This window comes from Botryllus schlosseri, chromosome 9, assembly GCF_051294905.1.
Source record: "Botryllus schlosseri isolate E-star chromosome 9, Bs_hap1, whole genome shotgun sequence".
NCBI classification, from domain to species: domain Eukaryota; kingdom Metazoa; phylum Chordata; class Ascidiacea; order Stolidobranchia; family Styelidae; genus Botryllus; species Botryllus schlosseri.
This window is the reverse complement of record NC_137244.1, coordinates 18,419,362-18,435,934: the sequence shown is the minus strand read 5'-3', so window position 1 is coordinate 18,435,934 and position 16,573 is coordinate 18,419,362. Positions and strand designations below refer to the sequence as shown.

General features: G+C 40.4%; 1 protein-coding gene across 1 annotated transcript; it reads left to right on the top strand.

The window, feature by feature from the left end:
- Window positions 1-9,816: 9,816 nt before the first annotated feature.
- Window positions 9,817-15,200, top strand: LOC145446400 (sulfotransferase 6B1-like). Its single transcript, XM_080324684.1, has 7 exons — window positions 9,817-10,117; window positions 10,229-10,342; window positions 10,403-10,512; window positions 10,612-10,744; window positions 10,804-10,922; window positions 11,353-11,524; window positions 14,997-15,200. Exons 1-7 carry the CDS (start codon window positions 9,895-9,897, stop codon window positions 15,101-15,103), a joined length of 978 nt encoding a protein of 325 aa, XP_080180810.1. The 5' UTR covers window positions 9,817-9,894; the 3' UTR covers window positions 15,104-15,200.
- Window positions 15,201-16,573: the final 1,373 nt, after the last annotated feature.

The window sequence follows — 16,573 nt, the reverse complement described above, 5'->3', positions numbered from 1 at the left end:
GTAATTTTCATAAAAAATCGACTCTATATTTGAATTTGGATATTATGCGCGGGCGGATCTATGAACTTGGGCGTAGCCGGAGGAGACCAAAGGGGCATGGCGCCCCCGAATTTTCGTAAATTTACATAAGGTGGAGTTTTTTTAGCAGATGTATTCAACTGACAGGCTTCAACAAAATAAATTAATGATCATTGGCCCGCCCGACGATTAACCTCGAGAAACTCATGAATGCGCCCTTGCGTACGAATTGTTGGATCCGGACCACTGACGACAAGTATAATGTAAACCAGCGTAAGAGGTCGGCGAAACACATCAATAGGCAGGCAGGACCATTTTCTAGTCATCAACACAAGCATAGTGTATTACCGGATTACCGATGATGTATCTTGTAATAGTATTGTCAGTGTTGCATAGCATGACATCCAAAAGAACAGAAAATACACGCAATATAGTATGCCTTCCTGGTGACGTTTTAACCAGCTTCCGAAAGCTTTTTTCCATGACCTAAAACCTAAATGAACGCACCATATTTCCTAGCCTATGCAGCAAACCGGCTAATGAGTTAACGAAACGCGAGGTGACAAATATTTGTTCAACGATTACAACCTTAGCCGTCATCAAATTGATAAATCAGTGAACCATTCCGAAGCATTCGAGAATTCTACCGTGCTTGTACAAATGACCACTGGCATCGAAGTTTCAGTAATCTTTCTACGACAGTGATGTCAACGACTTGGGTGTCATTTAATTCACTGGGCTGGATTATAGAGATTTACTGCATTATGTGCATAGATTAGATTAGATATAATTCGTAGATTGGATCTCGTGCCTTTGCGCATGGAGAAAATGACCCCATAAGGCCTGCATCCGGGGCGGGCAACACACGACCCGCGGGCCGCAAAGAGTTTCTACCGTGAAAGTGAAATTGTAATATGAAAGTATTGACGAATTTTATGCGTCACAGAATGAATCCAAGTTTGCCATGACACTCCTTGTTCGGTTCGGGTCTGCATACGTTTGCGAGCAGACATTTTCGACCATGCCCCATGAACATTAACAAGACAAGGCTGTGTTCCAATATAACCGAAGAACTTGTTTACAACTTTGATCAACCACAGATGACTTCAACAGCTATTGAAGTACATTGGGTTAGGCCTAAATATTCATAGAATACTGGTTTTTGGTCTCTGTGCTTTAAACTTGAAGTTGACATTAAATACGATTTTATTTCTTGTATAGGTGGATAAATGCGCGATTAATGTATCGATTTTGTTATCCAGCTCGCAAAGTAGGCTACTTCATTCTCACATATCAGGACTGCCGACAGGAGAATATGCCCGCCTCGCCTGGCCTACTTAATGATGCACGTTTCCCAGTGAATTACTCTGGGAATATTCGAAATTGTGTAGGAAAAGAGTGGGTAATTTCACGATCGAATCATAAAGCAGCAGCTACACGGCAGAGCAGTGAAAATCATGTAGGTCACAATACGAGAAAACAGGGGACCTCAGACATTTTCACGATTGATTCATGTGACTGCAACTACTGTAAGAGTGTAAGTATAACGTGGTAGTGTTCACCAGTAGACATGGAATGGAATGCGAATATAGTCATGCGGAAGGATTTGAGCATTTCGAAGAATTTGGTGCAAGGCTCTTCAAGTTCCTATGGGACGACTTGGTGTTCAAGGATATTGTAGTTTATCTATTAGTAATCACCGGGGTATTGTTCTTATACTTGTAGTTATTGCCGATTGCCAATATAGTCTAAAACAGTGCTTTTCTATCCTGTTGAGGTCCATTCGCACTTTTTTTGGAAAATAAATTTCATTGGCACAAACCAACCGAAAATTATTATACAAAAAGAAGATGAAGATACTTAACAAAATTTCTTTCAGATGTACAATAAATTGGGTACTATAGCTTAGGGCTAAAGCATGTGCCATGGCTTATGATTACCGAACGGACCGCTGGTGCGGTGTCGCTAAATGGTCCTTCCGTGTACTTTGGGACACCTCCGACACACCCACAGTGCTGTATCCATCATAAGCAGTGAGGTCGGAAAACACAAAGTCATCTTGCGCTGCAAACCGTTGTAATATCATTTCTGTCACTTTTCAAAAATAGTATAAGTCAAAATCTCCGAATGAATGGAATGTAAATATCGCAGTATTTATTACCAAAAGTACTAAAGAGATGCTGACCGCATGAAGAAATCGAAGAACAACAACTATTTGTTCAATATCCATCGTTCGCACTATACCCATTGGCTTGAGCGATCATTTCGCATTTCAGCAAGTTCTGTGCAAAGGTAAAGATAAAGATGGCAACTTTTGCAACTTTTGCAACTTTTTTACAGCTTCCAACAGCTTCCTAAATACTCGGACGTTATGCAGTACGGTGTTTTAAGCGGTTCTATACCAATACCGAGAAAACCATCACCGAGAATGGTCATTACCGAGAATGGACAATATGTACATTACAGAGAATGGCCAATGTCGAGAATCAAACTTCCTATAAGACTGACGTTGTCGAGAAATTTATATCTGAGAATCGACAACTAATGTGGCAACGCCATACAGACGACCTGTACATGTAGGCCTATAATATGCCTGCATTGCATACATTGCATTCTAGGTAATGGCCATTCTTGGTGATGTCCATTCTCGGTAATAACCATTCTCGGTAATGGTTTTCTCGGTATCAACCGGACACCGTTTCAAGCTGTTTAGAGAAATCGTATACTGCAAATTTCTGCAGCTTTTCTCCATTCTTTCATGCAACTCTTTGCAGCATTTTCGATTTTTCATGAAAGTTTTTGCAGGTTTTTTCGAGTTTTCATGCAACCACCTTTTTACTGAAAATATATGGCACTATATGTAAATAGATCGCTTGATTATTTGACTGTCGTTTCAATTCGGGGTCCTTTCAGATTTGATGTACAATGTACATTCAGGCTAGACCGCTAACAACGATATTTTCATTGGATCAATTTTGTCAGGCTATTGATTTTTTTTTCACGTCGCAAACACTGAGTTTTGCTACAATGCCTTGAATACGGATCGATTCTAGCATCTTATACCCTAATAATGTCCAGGAACTTGTCCATAAATGTAACTTTTTCATGCAACTTTTGTAAAAAATAAATGTAACTTTTTACTGCAACATTTGTGAAAAATAAGTGCAACTTTCCGTGGATTTGACTGCAGCAAAAATGCCCTAAATTACTGTTTATTTATAACCTAACCGCTTACCAGCTTATAACCTGTACATGACACCGCCGTGTCATCCACCGCAAAGCATTGAGTGGAATAAATTTGGCGGTATGGCTGCAATCGCGAAAGGTCCGTACCCGTAAGAAGTAGCCTATACTAAGAACGCCTTTGAGGTTTTACCGCGACAGTGAATCTGGGTGAAAGTTCGAGTGATGACAATTCAAAAACTAGGTGAAAGTTCCAGACAGTGGTAATGATGTCCGTGATGACATTGTGAGGTCTGCCCACTTTCTTCAACGTGTATATGGGAGAATGTCGGTGAAAGTTCGACGTATAATTGCAAACCTGTCGCACATTGATTTGCGCAGATGAAGGACTATGTAAACAGGTAGTGAAGCAAGTATATAACTTACGGCAGATTGATAACAATTCACTTATTATAGTTACGCTTATCGCCTTTCCAGGTCTTATTCGCCAACAAGAGTGCTGCTCAAGGCTCATCTAAAGAATCTAGATATAAGCAACTTATAAAATAAGTTCTTTTAATTATAGCGAGAAACAGAATATTAAGAGAAAGAATGCCAACCAAGTATTTAACTTGAAAAACTGGTAAAGTTTAAGGGCAGGTCGTCTAAAGATAAAATAAGTCGAGTAAGTAATTGAAGTAGAGGAAATTCCTACATTTTAGTAGTATAATCATTTCGTTACTTTACAGCAGAGGTCTCAAACATGCGGCCCGCTAGATCATTTTGTGCGGCCCGCGTCGGCATTTTGGATTTTTAAGTATTCGAAAATATTTAGCTGCCACATATCCGTTTTTAGATTTGAGAATTTAAATAGTATATTCATATTGAAATGAACCCGAATATTTTCGGCTGACACTCGTCAGGGGTAATCGTCAGCAACTAGTAGAGAATTGGAAAGAACATTGTATATCGACAATCGTATCACAAAATATGACGTCACCAACATGAAATTTCGAATGAGAGAGCGTTCAATGTACTATTTTTAGGTGGTACACGAACTCCTTTTGTTGACAGAGTTTTGGTTGGTGTATTTTGATAAAAGTTGATTCCAAGACACACAAATGGAATTAAATAGTATATTCATATTGAAATATGAATATACTATTTAATTGCATATTGAAGTTCTGTACCTCCAAGAAGCTCTACAAATGGAATTGTGAACGGCCTCGCCCTACGATTCGAAATCGGTCGTCTCGATAATTATTCGCACAAATCGGATTATCCAACAGATGTTTGCCGATGGCAGAATTATTGGCCTTTGATCGATCAGCATCAATCTTAAGTGGATGAGTTAAGGGTGAGCTTTTCACTGAACGTGATGCACGTGTTCTGATAAATCTGGGGACATGTTGGTTTATGCGGTCCTGCAGACGTTTTGACGTTCTTCCCACGTAGCCACAATCACAGTGGCACCTATATTCGTACACTACATTACTTTGTTGAAGTGCAGGAAGCACGTCTTTGCGTGTTGAGGGGAGCAGTTGTGTTGTTGTAAAAATCACATTGGTTTTGACTGTGTCGTACCACTTACTGACCGCAGAAATCAATTGTTTTTCAAAGCGGGTGGAAATGGGGCCAATCCAAGGTAGATGGATATAAACATCTTTTATTGTTCGTGTGGCGGGCTCTGTTCGTTTTTCTGCGTTGAATTGCGTTAATTTCCTCTCCATGCCGCGGCTGATGACGTGTTCAGGGTAACCTTTATCAAGTAAGATTTTTCGGATGTAGTCAAGTTCTAAACTCAGTTTGTTACCCGAACATATCATCAACGCTCTATGCACGAGTGTGCATATGAGGTTAATTTTTCTGCGTCGCGGACTAAATGAATTCCAGCGAAGGTATTGGCCTGTGAATGTCGGTTTCCTGAAGACAGACGTTTCAAATTTGTTGGTATTGCGCTTTTCAACTAATACGTCCAGAAATGATAATGAGTTATTGCGTTCTTTTTCAATTGTGAATTGCAAGGCCGGGTGAAGCGAGTTTAAGCGAATGAGAAATTGGTCACACTCCGACTCATTCCTGAATATGATAAATGTATCATCTACGTATCGGCGGTACAATAGTGGTTTGGCGGACTCACGCTGGGAGAGAAGCTCGCCCTCATAATACCCTACGAAAATGTTGGCAAAAATAGTAGGGATGGTGTGAACCTCTGAAAGGTTCAGGTTCGTGTGAACGCGAACCTTTTTGAAAGGTTCTGTGTGAACACGAACGTGAACCTCGTGACGTCACGTGACGTCATATTGCTAATTCCAACCCTATCTTCCAATGAAGTGATAGCACTGATAGCCTATATTAATGTACACGATACCTAGCGAAGACTCGGTCCACATAATGCCACAATGCTGAAGCACATATTGGCGTTTTAAACGTCGATAAATGTATCAACCGCGCTAATCAAAGGCTATAATAATTGCATAAAATCAATACATTCTGTAGCTTTGCCCACAATTTCGACGAGGACTTAACAAGGAACATAAGCTTACGCCTTAACGGTCTTAGCCAGACCGGACAACGTGTTCGGAGTCTGAGTATTGCTACATTGATATCGAGCAGAGTGTACAACGGGTTTCTATACTCGCTACCGATACCACAAACCACAACAAGTTATGCAGCAGTAGCAAGCACCTCAATCGAACGGATTTGGTTTTAATGATACAGTAAAGATATGAAGTCAAGATTGACCCCGTACGCCCGTTCGATTTTTTTACATCAATAGACGATATCAATGTCATTGATTGGTTGAATAAGCATCATTCGCTGAATACGTATATCGCTCGTGATGTTGTGTGATTGCGGGTCAAGCTCACAGCAGAGATTCGCTAAATATTCACAAACGGAAAGCTGATTATTCCGAGAAAATTTTTGCAACAAAGCAAGTAAAACTTTTAAGGTTGTCGAGGCGCATGGTGCATGCTCGTTTAGCGTTGATTTTTTTATGCTGCCAGCACCATGCATGGAGGGGTCCGCAGTTGAAATGCAATAAATTTGAGCCAAAGATCTTATAATGGAGTGAAAATTACAATTTACCAAAAGGTTCACAGTGCAGAACCTACCAAGGTTCTGTTGCGAACGCGAACCTCTAAATTTCCGAGGTTCACACGCAGAACGCGAACGTGAACCTCGCGTTCACACCATCCCTACTTACTGCCATACACCACTTAAATGATATGTTTGGATTTTTGAATTCCCACGCGCTGCTGCATAGCGAAAGTCTCAATATATTCACCAGCGCTTTTAGAAGCACTTATGACGACGAGGTGGACTTTTTGGAGTTACATGCGAAAATTGTCATGCCTTATATCTTCGAATTAGGGATCATATAAATCAGAAGATTGCTAGCTTTTCGTACAAACCAATATGAGGCCTCTAGGACGAACACAAATTAAGATATGATCATATGAAGTTGTTCAACTTGAGATATTTAAAGGGTTAAGAGGCTGGTGCGGAGCAGCGAAACCACGTTTGATCGCAGTGCAACAGCGTTTGATGTTTTACAGTGGTTAGTTAATGCAAAGCTACTTAATTCGACACCATATTTATGCTCGTGTCTGAAACTTTATCTGACCATTGGGGTTTCAATTGCGAGCTGTGTGAGGAGCTTCTCAAAGCTCAAACTGATTAAGTCTTATTTACGTTCTACCATGAATGATGATCGGCTATCAGCTCTATCCATTCTGTCTGTAAAAAGAGACTACGTTCAAAAACGGCTATTGATTTTCTATTTGCACAATATACATTCGTTCGCTATTTCTTGTCTATATTATTTTTGGCCTTATTAACGTTGAGACCGTGAGGCTGAGACGCGGCATATCATTTGTAATTAATTTTATTGACAAGATTGCTTCAACATGAATCTATGTCGAAATTTGCTGCGGTCTACTTAGGGGGGCGGCAGCACATGCTGCTACGCCAGTGACCCGACGCAGTACAAAACAATGTAGTGATTGTAATCAAATATCATAATGATGTCCAATCACAATATACACACCACTGACCCGACAGTTTCAATATACTGACTCCGATTCTGAATATTTCCTTCACGGAACTCCGACTCCAACTCCCAGTCATGTAAATCTATTAAGAATTTTATGCATACTGCATGCGCTTTGTCATAATTATTACCAAGTGAATCGACCTGTTTTTCCATCTAACGCAAGCCAAGACTAGGCATACGTTGTATAACTTGGATAGGGCACAGCGAGTTCAACTTGGCATGATTTGCGCTTGGAACTGGTCCCAGTCAACGTCTACTTTAAACTGGATACGATATGATAGATCAGTGGTTGTCAAACTGGGGTCAGTGGTCCTTTGCGCTGTCCACGGGATGCTTTTATGGGACGGTTAAGCACCTTGCAAAACTCAACACGATTCCGAAGCGACCAAAAATTGTCGAATACAGGTAAGGAAAAAATTCAAAATTGTTGAATATGAATATTTTCACGCAGCTTTTCGATCGAAACTCGGAGTTCGAAGCGGACCCAAAATTATTTAGTAAATTGCCACAGCAATTCACAATATCAGCTCGAAGCTACCGCGCTATAGTGAAAATGGGTGTAGACTCGAAAGAGATAATTTTGTTTTCATTTATTACATGGTCAACAAGCCAAAAAAATTGGGGTATAAGGTCAGATGGTGGATGCTGCTGCTACCAAGTATTTGTACAAGGGTGTATCATATTCAGGCAAGGATAAAACGGGAGACCTCTTCTATAATCCTATATATTTGTCAAGCCTAGTAATGGAAAGAATCTGATGCAACCCATCTTGAAACAATGTTACGTGGATGTGGCTGTATACGCTTGGGGAAGAAAAATAAGTCCCAATTGACACTATTGTCAAAAGCTGCTGGAAGCATCCAAGGTCCAGAAAGTAAGAAAACAAGCAGCTTCATATAGCCACACCTTTCAAAACTATCACCTCGTCGATAAGCGTAACGGCCTGATGCAAGCGTACGGATCAAAGTCTGTAGCTGTAGAGTGTACACCTATATATTGAGCTCACTTCAACCGGGGGTAACTGTTTCCTTCAGAAACAACACAAACAAGAAACCACTGACGGTTAAATTTTGTAACAAAGCAAAACAAAACCAGGGGGATATCATTAACCAAGTTGTAAGACAGTATTCTATAAGGGTTCCAGCAATGTCGATGATGGTCCGTTCATGTTTTCTTAGAATGTGATTGATCTTCCACTTGCCAAAAGGCTGATACTATAAAAATATGCAAATCGAGGAATAGTCGCGAGATTGCATTATGCAACCCGTAACTGATAAGCTTTGTGATATGTCAGCAAGAACCAGGAATGGTGATGTGACTAAAGCGGGTCTGGAACCTACCCCAAATTTTCAAAGAACGTGCTCAAATACTAAATGCGCATCAGAACGACACTGATATGTTGCACCAAAAAAAACGGCGACCTGTGATAAGTGTTGCACAAAAGTGTGTCTAAAATATTACAAGTAACTGTGAGTGCAATAAATAATGATTTGTCGTGTCGTTTGTAAATCTTTGTGTAGATTTTTAGCTTCTTTGAATGCATTTAATTGCGTTCAACATGCGTCAAAAAAGCCACTTGGTAATTCTAGGTAGTTCGAAATTCCGGTAGTTCTAGTGTTAAATAGCTCAGTGGTTACGACAGGTTTGTGACCAAAAATCTCAATTCCACCTCCGTGATGTCGGATTTAGAAATCGTGTGGTCGAGATAGGCTATAATCAAGGGTATTGATTTATAGCGATTCTTGGTGAGTATAAAGCAGCGCCACATTTTCTCTCACTCATTCTGTCGAATACCGTAAATGTACGCGTCTACATACATCCATGGTAGATAGCGTGGATAAAATTATTTAGAAATCCTTATTCGACTGTACTATATAGTTATCAGAAGGATGTGCTTTATCTGTATGCCGAAGAACTATTCTAACGTCAATATTTGAGTTATTACCCAACGTTATTCTGCCGTGTCTAACTCACTTACCATCATTGTCATCAGATGATGGTGCATTTTCTCGTGGAATAATACATTCGACTTATTGATTTTACCATAGCTAGTAACGACATACTGGCAATAATACCTTGAGGTGTGAGAAATTAGTATATATATAGGGACATAGATACTTAGATCTATATGGAATGTATCTGAGTGGAAAGAAGTTCGGCGTGATGATATGTAAGCCCATGATATAATTAAAGTATGTGACGAATCAAAGAGATTTGGTGATGGTCAGAAATCGCTGCCGAAGCAATGAATCTCAGCGTAGTTCGAGACAGCACTTACTATAATCTTTGGCGGGAATTGCGTAGTGAAAAAAAAACTGTTTGTAATGTGCGACATTCAAGTATATGTATGAAGAACTGACTTCTTAGCAGTGGGACAGAGCGAACTGTAGGCCTCACAGGAAAGAGTGGTACTGTCGGAGGGAAAGATTGATGCATCGCAGAGCTCACTTTACTGACTGTGTACAAGCCTGTGTACGTATAGGTCATCCGGTATACAGGCGTATGCGATGTTATCGATTCTTTTGTAATTTTGTAACCACACAATAGTGTTCATGCCAACTCATATATATAGTAGACTGATCAACAGATTACAATTATTGTTATGTTGTTTCAACAGCTATTATTAATAATATCAAGATCCCATCTGGGAAGTAAACATGGAAGAGCTGCTGGCAAACCTTCCCGAAAGTTGCAAAACATTGCTGGAGGAAACGAAAGGCTCCTTTGTCCAAGGAATGCAGAATGCCCCTGGTTACAAAAAGCCCGGATGGAAAGGTTATCGATATTCGATGCACTTCTCGTCGGAAGCTACTCAAAAGATATACGAGGAATGCGATTTTCCAGAAAACTCCGTGATTTTAGCATCATTTCCGAAAACAGGTCGGTGCAACGAAATGGATGTGAGTCGTATGAGTCGGATTTGGACCATCATTTCTGTATATTCCTTTAAGTATGTTTTCCCGTGAAACTGGAATTTACCAATAATTTCAGGTACCAACTGGATATCCGAAATTATCTACGAAATGTTATTCGGATTCGATGAGAAGTTCGATATATTGAGGAAGGAGATACCTCCCCCTTTCTTCGTTTTAGAAGGATGGAGCGGTAAAATGCGTGATTAGACATTATTCTACGCATATGTCAGAATAATGTGCCTCTTTTCAGCCGATAAAATGGATCTTTGGAAGCACATACCTTTACCTCACTACTACTTCATGTCTCATCTTCCCGCACCGTTGATAAACTTCGATAAAATCAAGAAAAGTAATTCAAAGGTTATATTTAGTGATGTCACCAATGCTGTACAATGCCTGGCAGCAAAAACAGCTTTTGCTATTTTTGATCATCATTCGTTTCGTATTTTTGTTATTCAGATCGTAGTTCCAATTCGAAATCCGAAGGATCAGTTGATATCTTGGTTCAACTACTGTCAAAGTCCGAATTTCGCTCCGTTACGTGAGCATTTGAGTTCCGACTGGTCACAATTTTTCTCGGACTTCATGGACGGTAAATCGTAACATCCACCACTTGTAATAGCATTTTGCTACATAAAATAATGTATATAGGTAAGCAACCAATACCGGTGACGAAACCTGGCGAAGGTTATGCAGAGTTTTTAAGCGGTTGGAATGAATATAAAGACGACCCGAGGGTGCATTTTGTGCATTTTGAAAATTTGAAAACGGTAAGTGAGAGCCATATGTATAAGTATGTATGATGGCTGCATGCTCCATTTCTATACTAAACAAAATTGCGCAGCCAGTCAAACGATATTTCTATCATTTCAGTCACGTATACAATAAATTTGACATCTGTATAAAGGTCGTAAACATTGGGATTTCTGGTACCAAGAGGTATAGCGATTTTAAGTAGCCCTGCTTGTGCTATTCATAGGCTGTGCCTGAATAATGACTGGAATGATTTACCGTCCAACCTACTTTTGATTCCTGGCTTAACTTGATCTGTAGAGTTATAGGCGATACGTCCCGTAACATATACCGGCTCATAGAGTTGATCAATAAGGATGCACATTCTTTTGCGGGTAATAGAAATGGTAGCGGAATAAACATTAGCGTCAAGTAATACTATGTTTCAATTCATTTGTAATTTCGCAGAATACCACGGAAGAAATTAACAGGATTGCAAAATTTCTTGGTATGGATTTGACTGAAGAGCAGCTTACACTTTTAAAGGATAAGACATCATTCGAGTCGATGAAAAAGATACAAGATAAAGGTTCTGATGAAATGGCGCAGTTTCGGAAATCGATGAATCTTGTTCGAAAAGGTATTTTCCATCAATGCAAGGATATTCATTCTGCTCAACATTAGTCTCCATTTACATCCGTATGTTGGTTATTATTATGGCATACGGCAATATATATCAGTGGAGAGTTGGCGAAAAGTACCTTTGTCCTCGCGCTCTATTTTTACTGCGGCACACTCTATTTGCTGCTTCATGATGAAAAATCCTCGCATCGCCTATATCGCAGGGTTGCCATCGACATGGACCCAAAAATAAGGACAGTCGAAAAAATAGATTAGCATGAAAAAGCGTTTTTGTACATACTTTGTAGTTATACGAGGCTGGCATATTACATTCCATACTTTACGCCAGAAATAATCTGCGTCAGCAACTCCTTGTTATTAGAACGTGCTTCATGGATCTCACGACAGCTCAGGTCTAGGTTCACCTTTACTCTCAAGGCCGAAACAGCACTTCGTCAGCCCTCCAAAAAAACCTTGGTCCCCCCCCCCCCAACCCATAAGGGGATAAACCAAACTTCTTCACCTCGTTGTGATTAGAGGCGTCAACTAAGATGAAAAAAGGCCGTACACCAAGTTTAGACAAAATCATTTTTGAGCGTCTGTAGCAAGGACTCCAGTAGCAATGCTTGTAGTCCTGGTCCTGGCCGAAGAAAACTTATTTGCGATGTTAAAATAGGGGAATATTGCTTGAACAATTGCGATGTGCAATCGTTGGTGAGGAATGATTGCTGGTGTTTAACAGTATGGAATGCCCAGGTACAATCTGCTGCAGCAGCTGCCTTGTATAGTCTGTGGTCGTTGTTGCTGATCGACTTGTGGAAAAAATTATTCATCGACTGGCTCAAATTAATCATCATGACACACTTCTTGTGTTTTGGGGTATCAATGTGAGTGTAAATAGCGGTCTTTCCAATGGCCTCCAGGCAGGGCCGTAACAGCACTTCGCCAGCCCCCCCCCAAAACTTTGGTCGTGGGCCCCCCATAGGGTTATAGACCGAACCCCAGACCCCCCTTCGGCGATACCCTGTTTACCGCTATTTATGATATGCGTTGGGAGTTTCTTTAGTGAATCAGCCTTTGTCGCCTAAGCGCGCGAAGCGCGGAAAATTTCTAAAATTTATGACTTAATCGGTCAGTATGATCGCGAATTGCATATATATTGTTATCAATTTTTATCTTCTCTCTGCTCACGTAATCAGATTTGCCGGTAGAGCTGAGTGAAGTGTGTTTGAAAAGGTAGGACCACTCAATAATAATTAAACATCTTCGGGCGTATACCCGTTGGTAGGAACGAAACAGCACCTCGTCAGGCCCCCCAAAACGTGGGTCTTGGGCTTCCATAGGGTGATGAAACGACCCCTCCATCACGTTGTTTGCGTTTGTCACGAAATCATCTGTACTGCATTGTGAGACAGCGCGAAGCGCGAAAATTTTCCATGATTTATGATAAAATCGGTCAATCAGATCGGCGATTGCATATATATTATGCTATCAATTTATTGTCCTCTCTACTCACGTAATTAGATTTACCAGTAGAGCTGAGTGAAGTGTCTTGAAAACGGGAGGGCCCGTAAATAATAATTAAACATCTTCGGGCGGGCGGACCCGTTGATATGACTTCGTTACATGATGTTATTTCGTGACTTCCAGTCTGCTATATCAAAAAATATAGAATCGCCCAAACGTAGGCTTCTAAACTAACAGTCGCACACGATTTCAAATTGGTAGCGGGATGGTTTTAGTCTTGTGAGGTTCAGATTGCAAAGACAGGAACATTCGGCGCCAGTCATTTAGGCGCCTATGGACTATTAAACCTATATGTATTTTGTATATATAACGAAGTCTTTGGTCAGCATAAGGGCATAGACCCTTTCGGCCAAGGTTTTCTCGCTGTCGATCGTTCTGGCACACTTCTTGGAGTCGCATGTTATATGGCCTAAAACTTGATTGTATGTCTTGGTGGGTCGTGGAGCGGTAATGGCCCAATGCCCAATAATGAAGATACATGGCTACTTGAATTCGCGAACTTTTGAAAAAGTTGCATAAATTTTAAAAAAATACTCTCTGATTTATGCTAATTCACGAAATAATTTTGGGCCCCCTTCGAGCTCGCCCCCCCCCCCAATTGGGGGTTTTTGGGTGCGGCAGTTACGGTGCTGCCTCCAGGTCAATTGCACATTGCAGATATTGCAATGTGCGAAACACTCGCCCTTCGAGCTTGGTTAGATCATAGTGTCTGACTCTTTCTTCTTAGCCTCACTCTCGTTTGACTAGACAAACTTGCTGCGTCACAATGCCAAACATCGATCACAATCCAAATTTCGAGGCTGATTTTGGAAGGTTGCAGGACAATGAGCAGAATAAAATTTATGTTTTCATAATCAGTATACAGCGGCAGCTTTCCATTGATACCCGTTTTATCAAATTTAGCGCTCGGCAAGTCGGTCAAAACTGGCCGTAAATGTGCCTTTGGTCAAATGGAAGTATGACGTAACCCAAATGCAGTGAGCCGTTTAGTCTCGGTGTCTCCACATCATATAGGACACTATGGTTAGATAACTTTGAATTTTCTCTAATAATTGTCACGAAAAACGTTTTTACGCCTGCTCATTTTAACTAATCAGATTTAGCCTTATTAGTAGCTAAAACTATATGCGCAAGTGCAATATAATTTAGAAAAATTTATCAATGATTTATGGCTTTACTACTTTTTAACCGATGTGTCGTCTTTTTTTCACTACGCAATAAATGCTGCCTTTCCGACCACTTGAGCATATTCTGTTGCAGACCAAACAGCAGGAACCTGATACTGATGTTTACTGCTAAAATGACGTCCGCTGCGGTAGCTTGGTACAGACGAAACTGCTATACCACCACTCACTGTCCTAGCTTCACCACTTAGAAGTCAAATCTTATGGTGTGTACGTCACGAGAGTTCCTTTCATTTATGACGTCATGAAATCTGGACGGCGAAGCATAATTTTAGAATAATATGCAACTCAAATACAAGAGGAAAATGATCGAAGTTCTGTAGTGGTTGAAAATAAGACAAAATAAGGACGCAAGTCGAAAATAAGGACATTTCTTAGAAATAAGGACAGTTGAGTTTTCTAAGACGTGGCCTTTCAAAATAAGGACAAATCTTAGAAATAAGGACGGTATGGCAACCCTGCCTATATGGCTGGGACTATTCATCTTCATCAAACACGTCTGACCAACGAGGCTCAGTAATTTCACATTAGGCTTATTCTTTTTTAATGACCCGATCGGGTTAGTAGTATCAGAATGATGATGACACACTGACTTTCGTGAGGATTGCAAATTTGCAATGGGGGTGTATGCCGAATTTGAACGATGCGTCCAGGGTATAAAATATTGTGCAATTCTTAACGATCTCAGCTGTATATATTTTGGCCATAGATTCATCTACCGCTGGTTTTAACTAGGGTCATGATATCTCACAATGTCGTATTATATATTATGTGTTGCAGGTAAGGTAGGGTCGTGGAAAGACACATTCACTGTATCGCAATCGGAAAGGATGGATGAAATGATGGCGGCAAAGTTGGCCGGGACTAATATTAAATTCGTCTATTGATTCAACGCAACGTTCAGAATTCTGAGCCTTGCACGAAGACATTGATTCCAAATCTCGAATACTTCATAAAGAGAAATATATTGCGAGATATTAGGCTGTATGTGGTCTTGGTCTTAAATATAGCAGCGCGACATCGAAAGGAGAATTAAAGTCATTAATATTCAACAGGTCGAGACCGGCAAATGACAAGGACGGTTCCATTTCAGTGTGCGACGGTATAGAAACATTTGGGTCACACATGGGCAGTCTTTCACTATATCTCTTAACATTCAGGATAAGACATATTTTGAGGTTCAAATATAATATCCGAGGGGGACGAATGTATTTAAACTCACTTGAGTGCACCTAGCTACGGGAAGACTGTAAATTATTTATATCTACCCATAAGTTAGTCATATTTATTGCTGTCGATTAATTGTGTAAATTAGCACGATATTTTGATTCAACGCCAACTCGTTGTAGATTGAATTATGAATAAAAACTATATTAGGCCTACATCGCGTGTACGGATTATCAGCGTAAGACAGTCGTAAATCGCGATGCATACATATATATTGCATAGCACCGCTCACTTTCACACTAGGCCAGTGGTTCTCAACCTTTTTGTCTTCTCGGACCTCTTTTTGGCCGCCACGGACCCCCGCGGACCACCTCAAGTTGAAGTTCAAATATGGCTCAATTACCGTGCAACCGTCATCATCTGTCTTGTGCAAATACCAACTATACGCTAGTGATAAACAGTAATCAATGACAGTTTTTGAAAATAACATCATACTAATTGTAAAATTTTGGTAGACTTTTATTATTTCGAAGGGAATTCGGCATCTGCATTTCTTGAAATATATGCGGTCGTGTTTTGAGAATTCACGTCTTCAGATTGATATGAACGAGTGCCGAAAATCCATTTTGAAAAAGTTAGGTGACGGTGAACGGAACATTAACGCCAGCCGCTTAGTGTATTATCGCAATATGGCACCAAAATTTAGAAACAGAGTTTTCAGAGTCTTGAGACTGGAAATGCGGATAGGAAAAATCTATTCCCTACAAACCTCAGCAGAACATCTCTAACCTGTACTGTATTTGTATAAGTGTGCTATTGACAATTTGGCAATTGAAATGAGTTTTCACAGTATAGGATATTTCATCTCATACGGCCATGCTATACTGATATTCTTACTGAAGCTTTAGTAGTTTTGAAACGAAACTTCCTCGAGATTTTACAACCTCGTGAAGTTACAAATTGGTTATCAATCATCTTGCAAATTTAGAGCTTTCGCGGACCCCCTAAACATGCTTCGCGGACCCCTAGGGGTCTGCGGACATTCGGTGGAGAACCATTACACTAGAGGTTTCTAGGATATAGCTTGCGCCGATCGGTCGCCTCATATTCAAGTATACTCGCGATCCCATGCCCAAGCTACAACGAACACGGAAGATGTCTTTGAATGCTTTTTACTTGACGGTCAACGC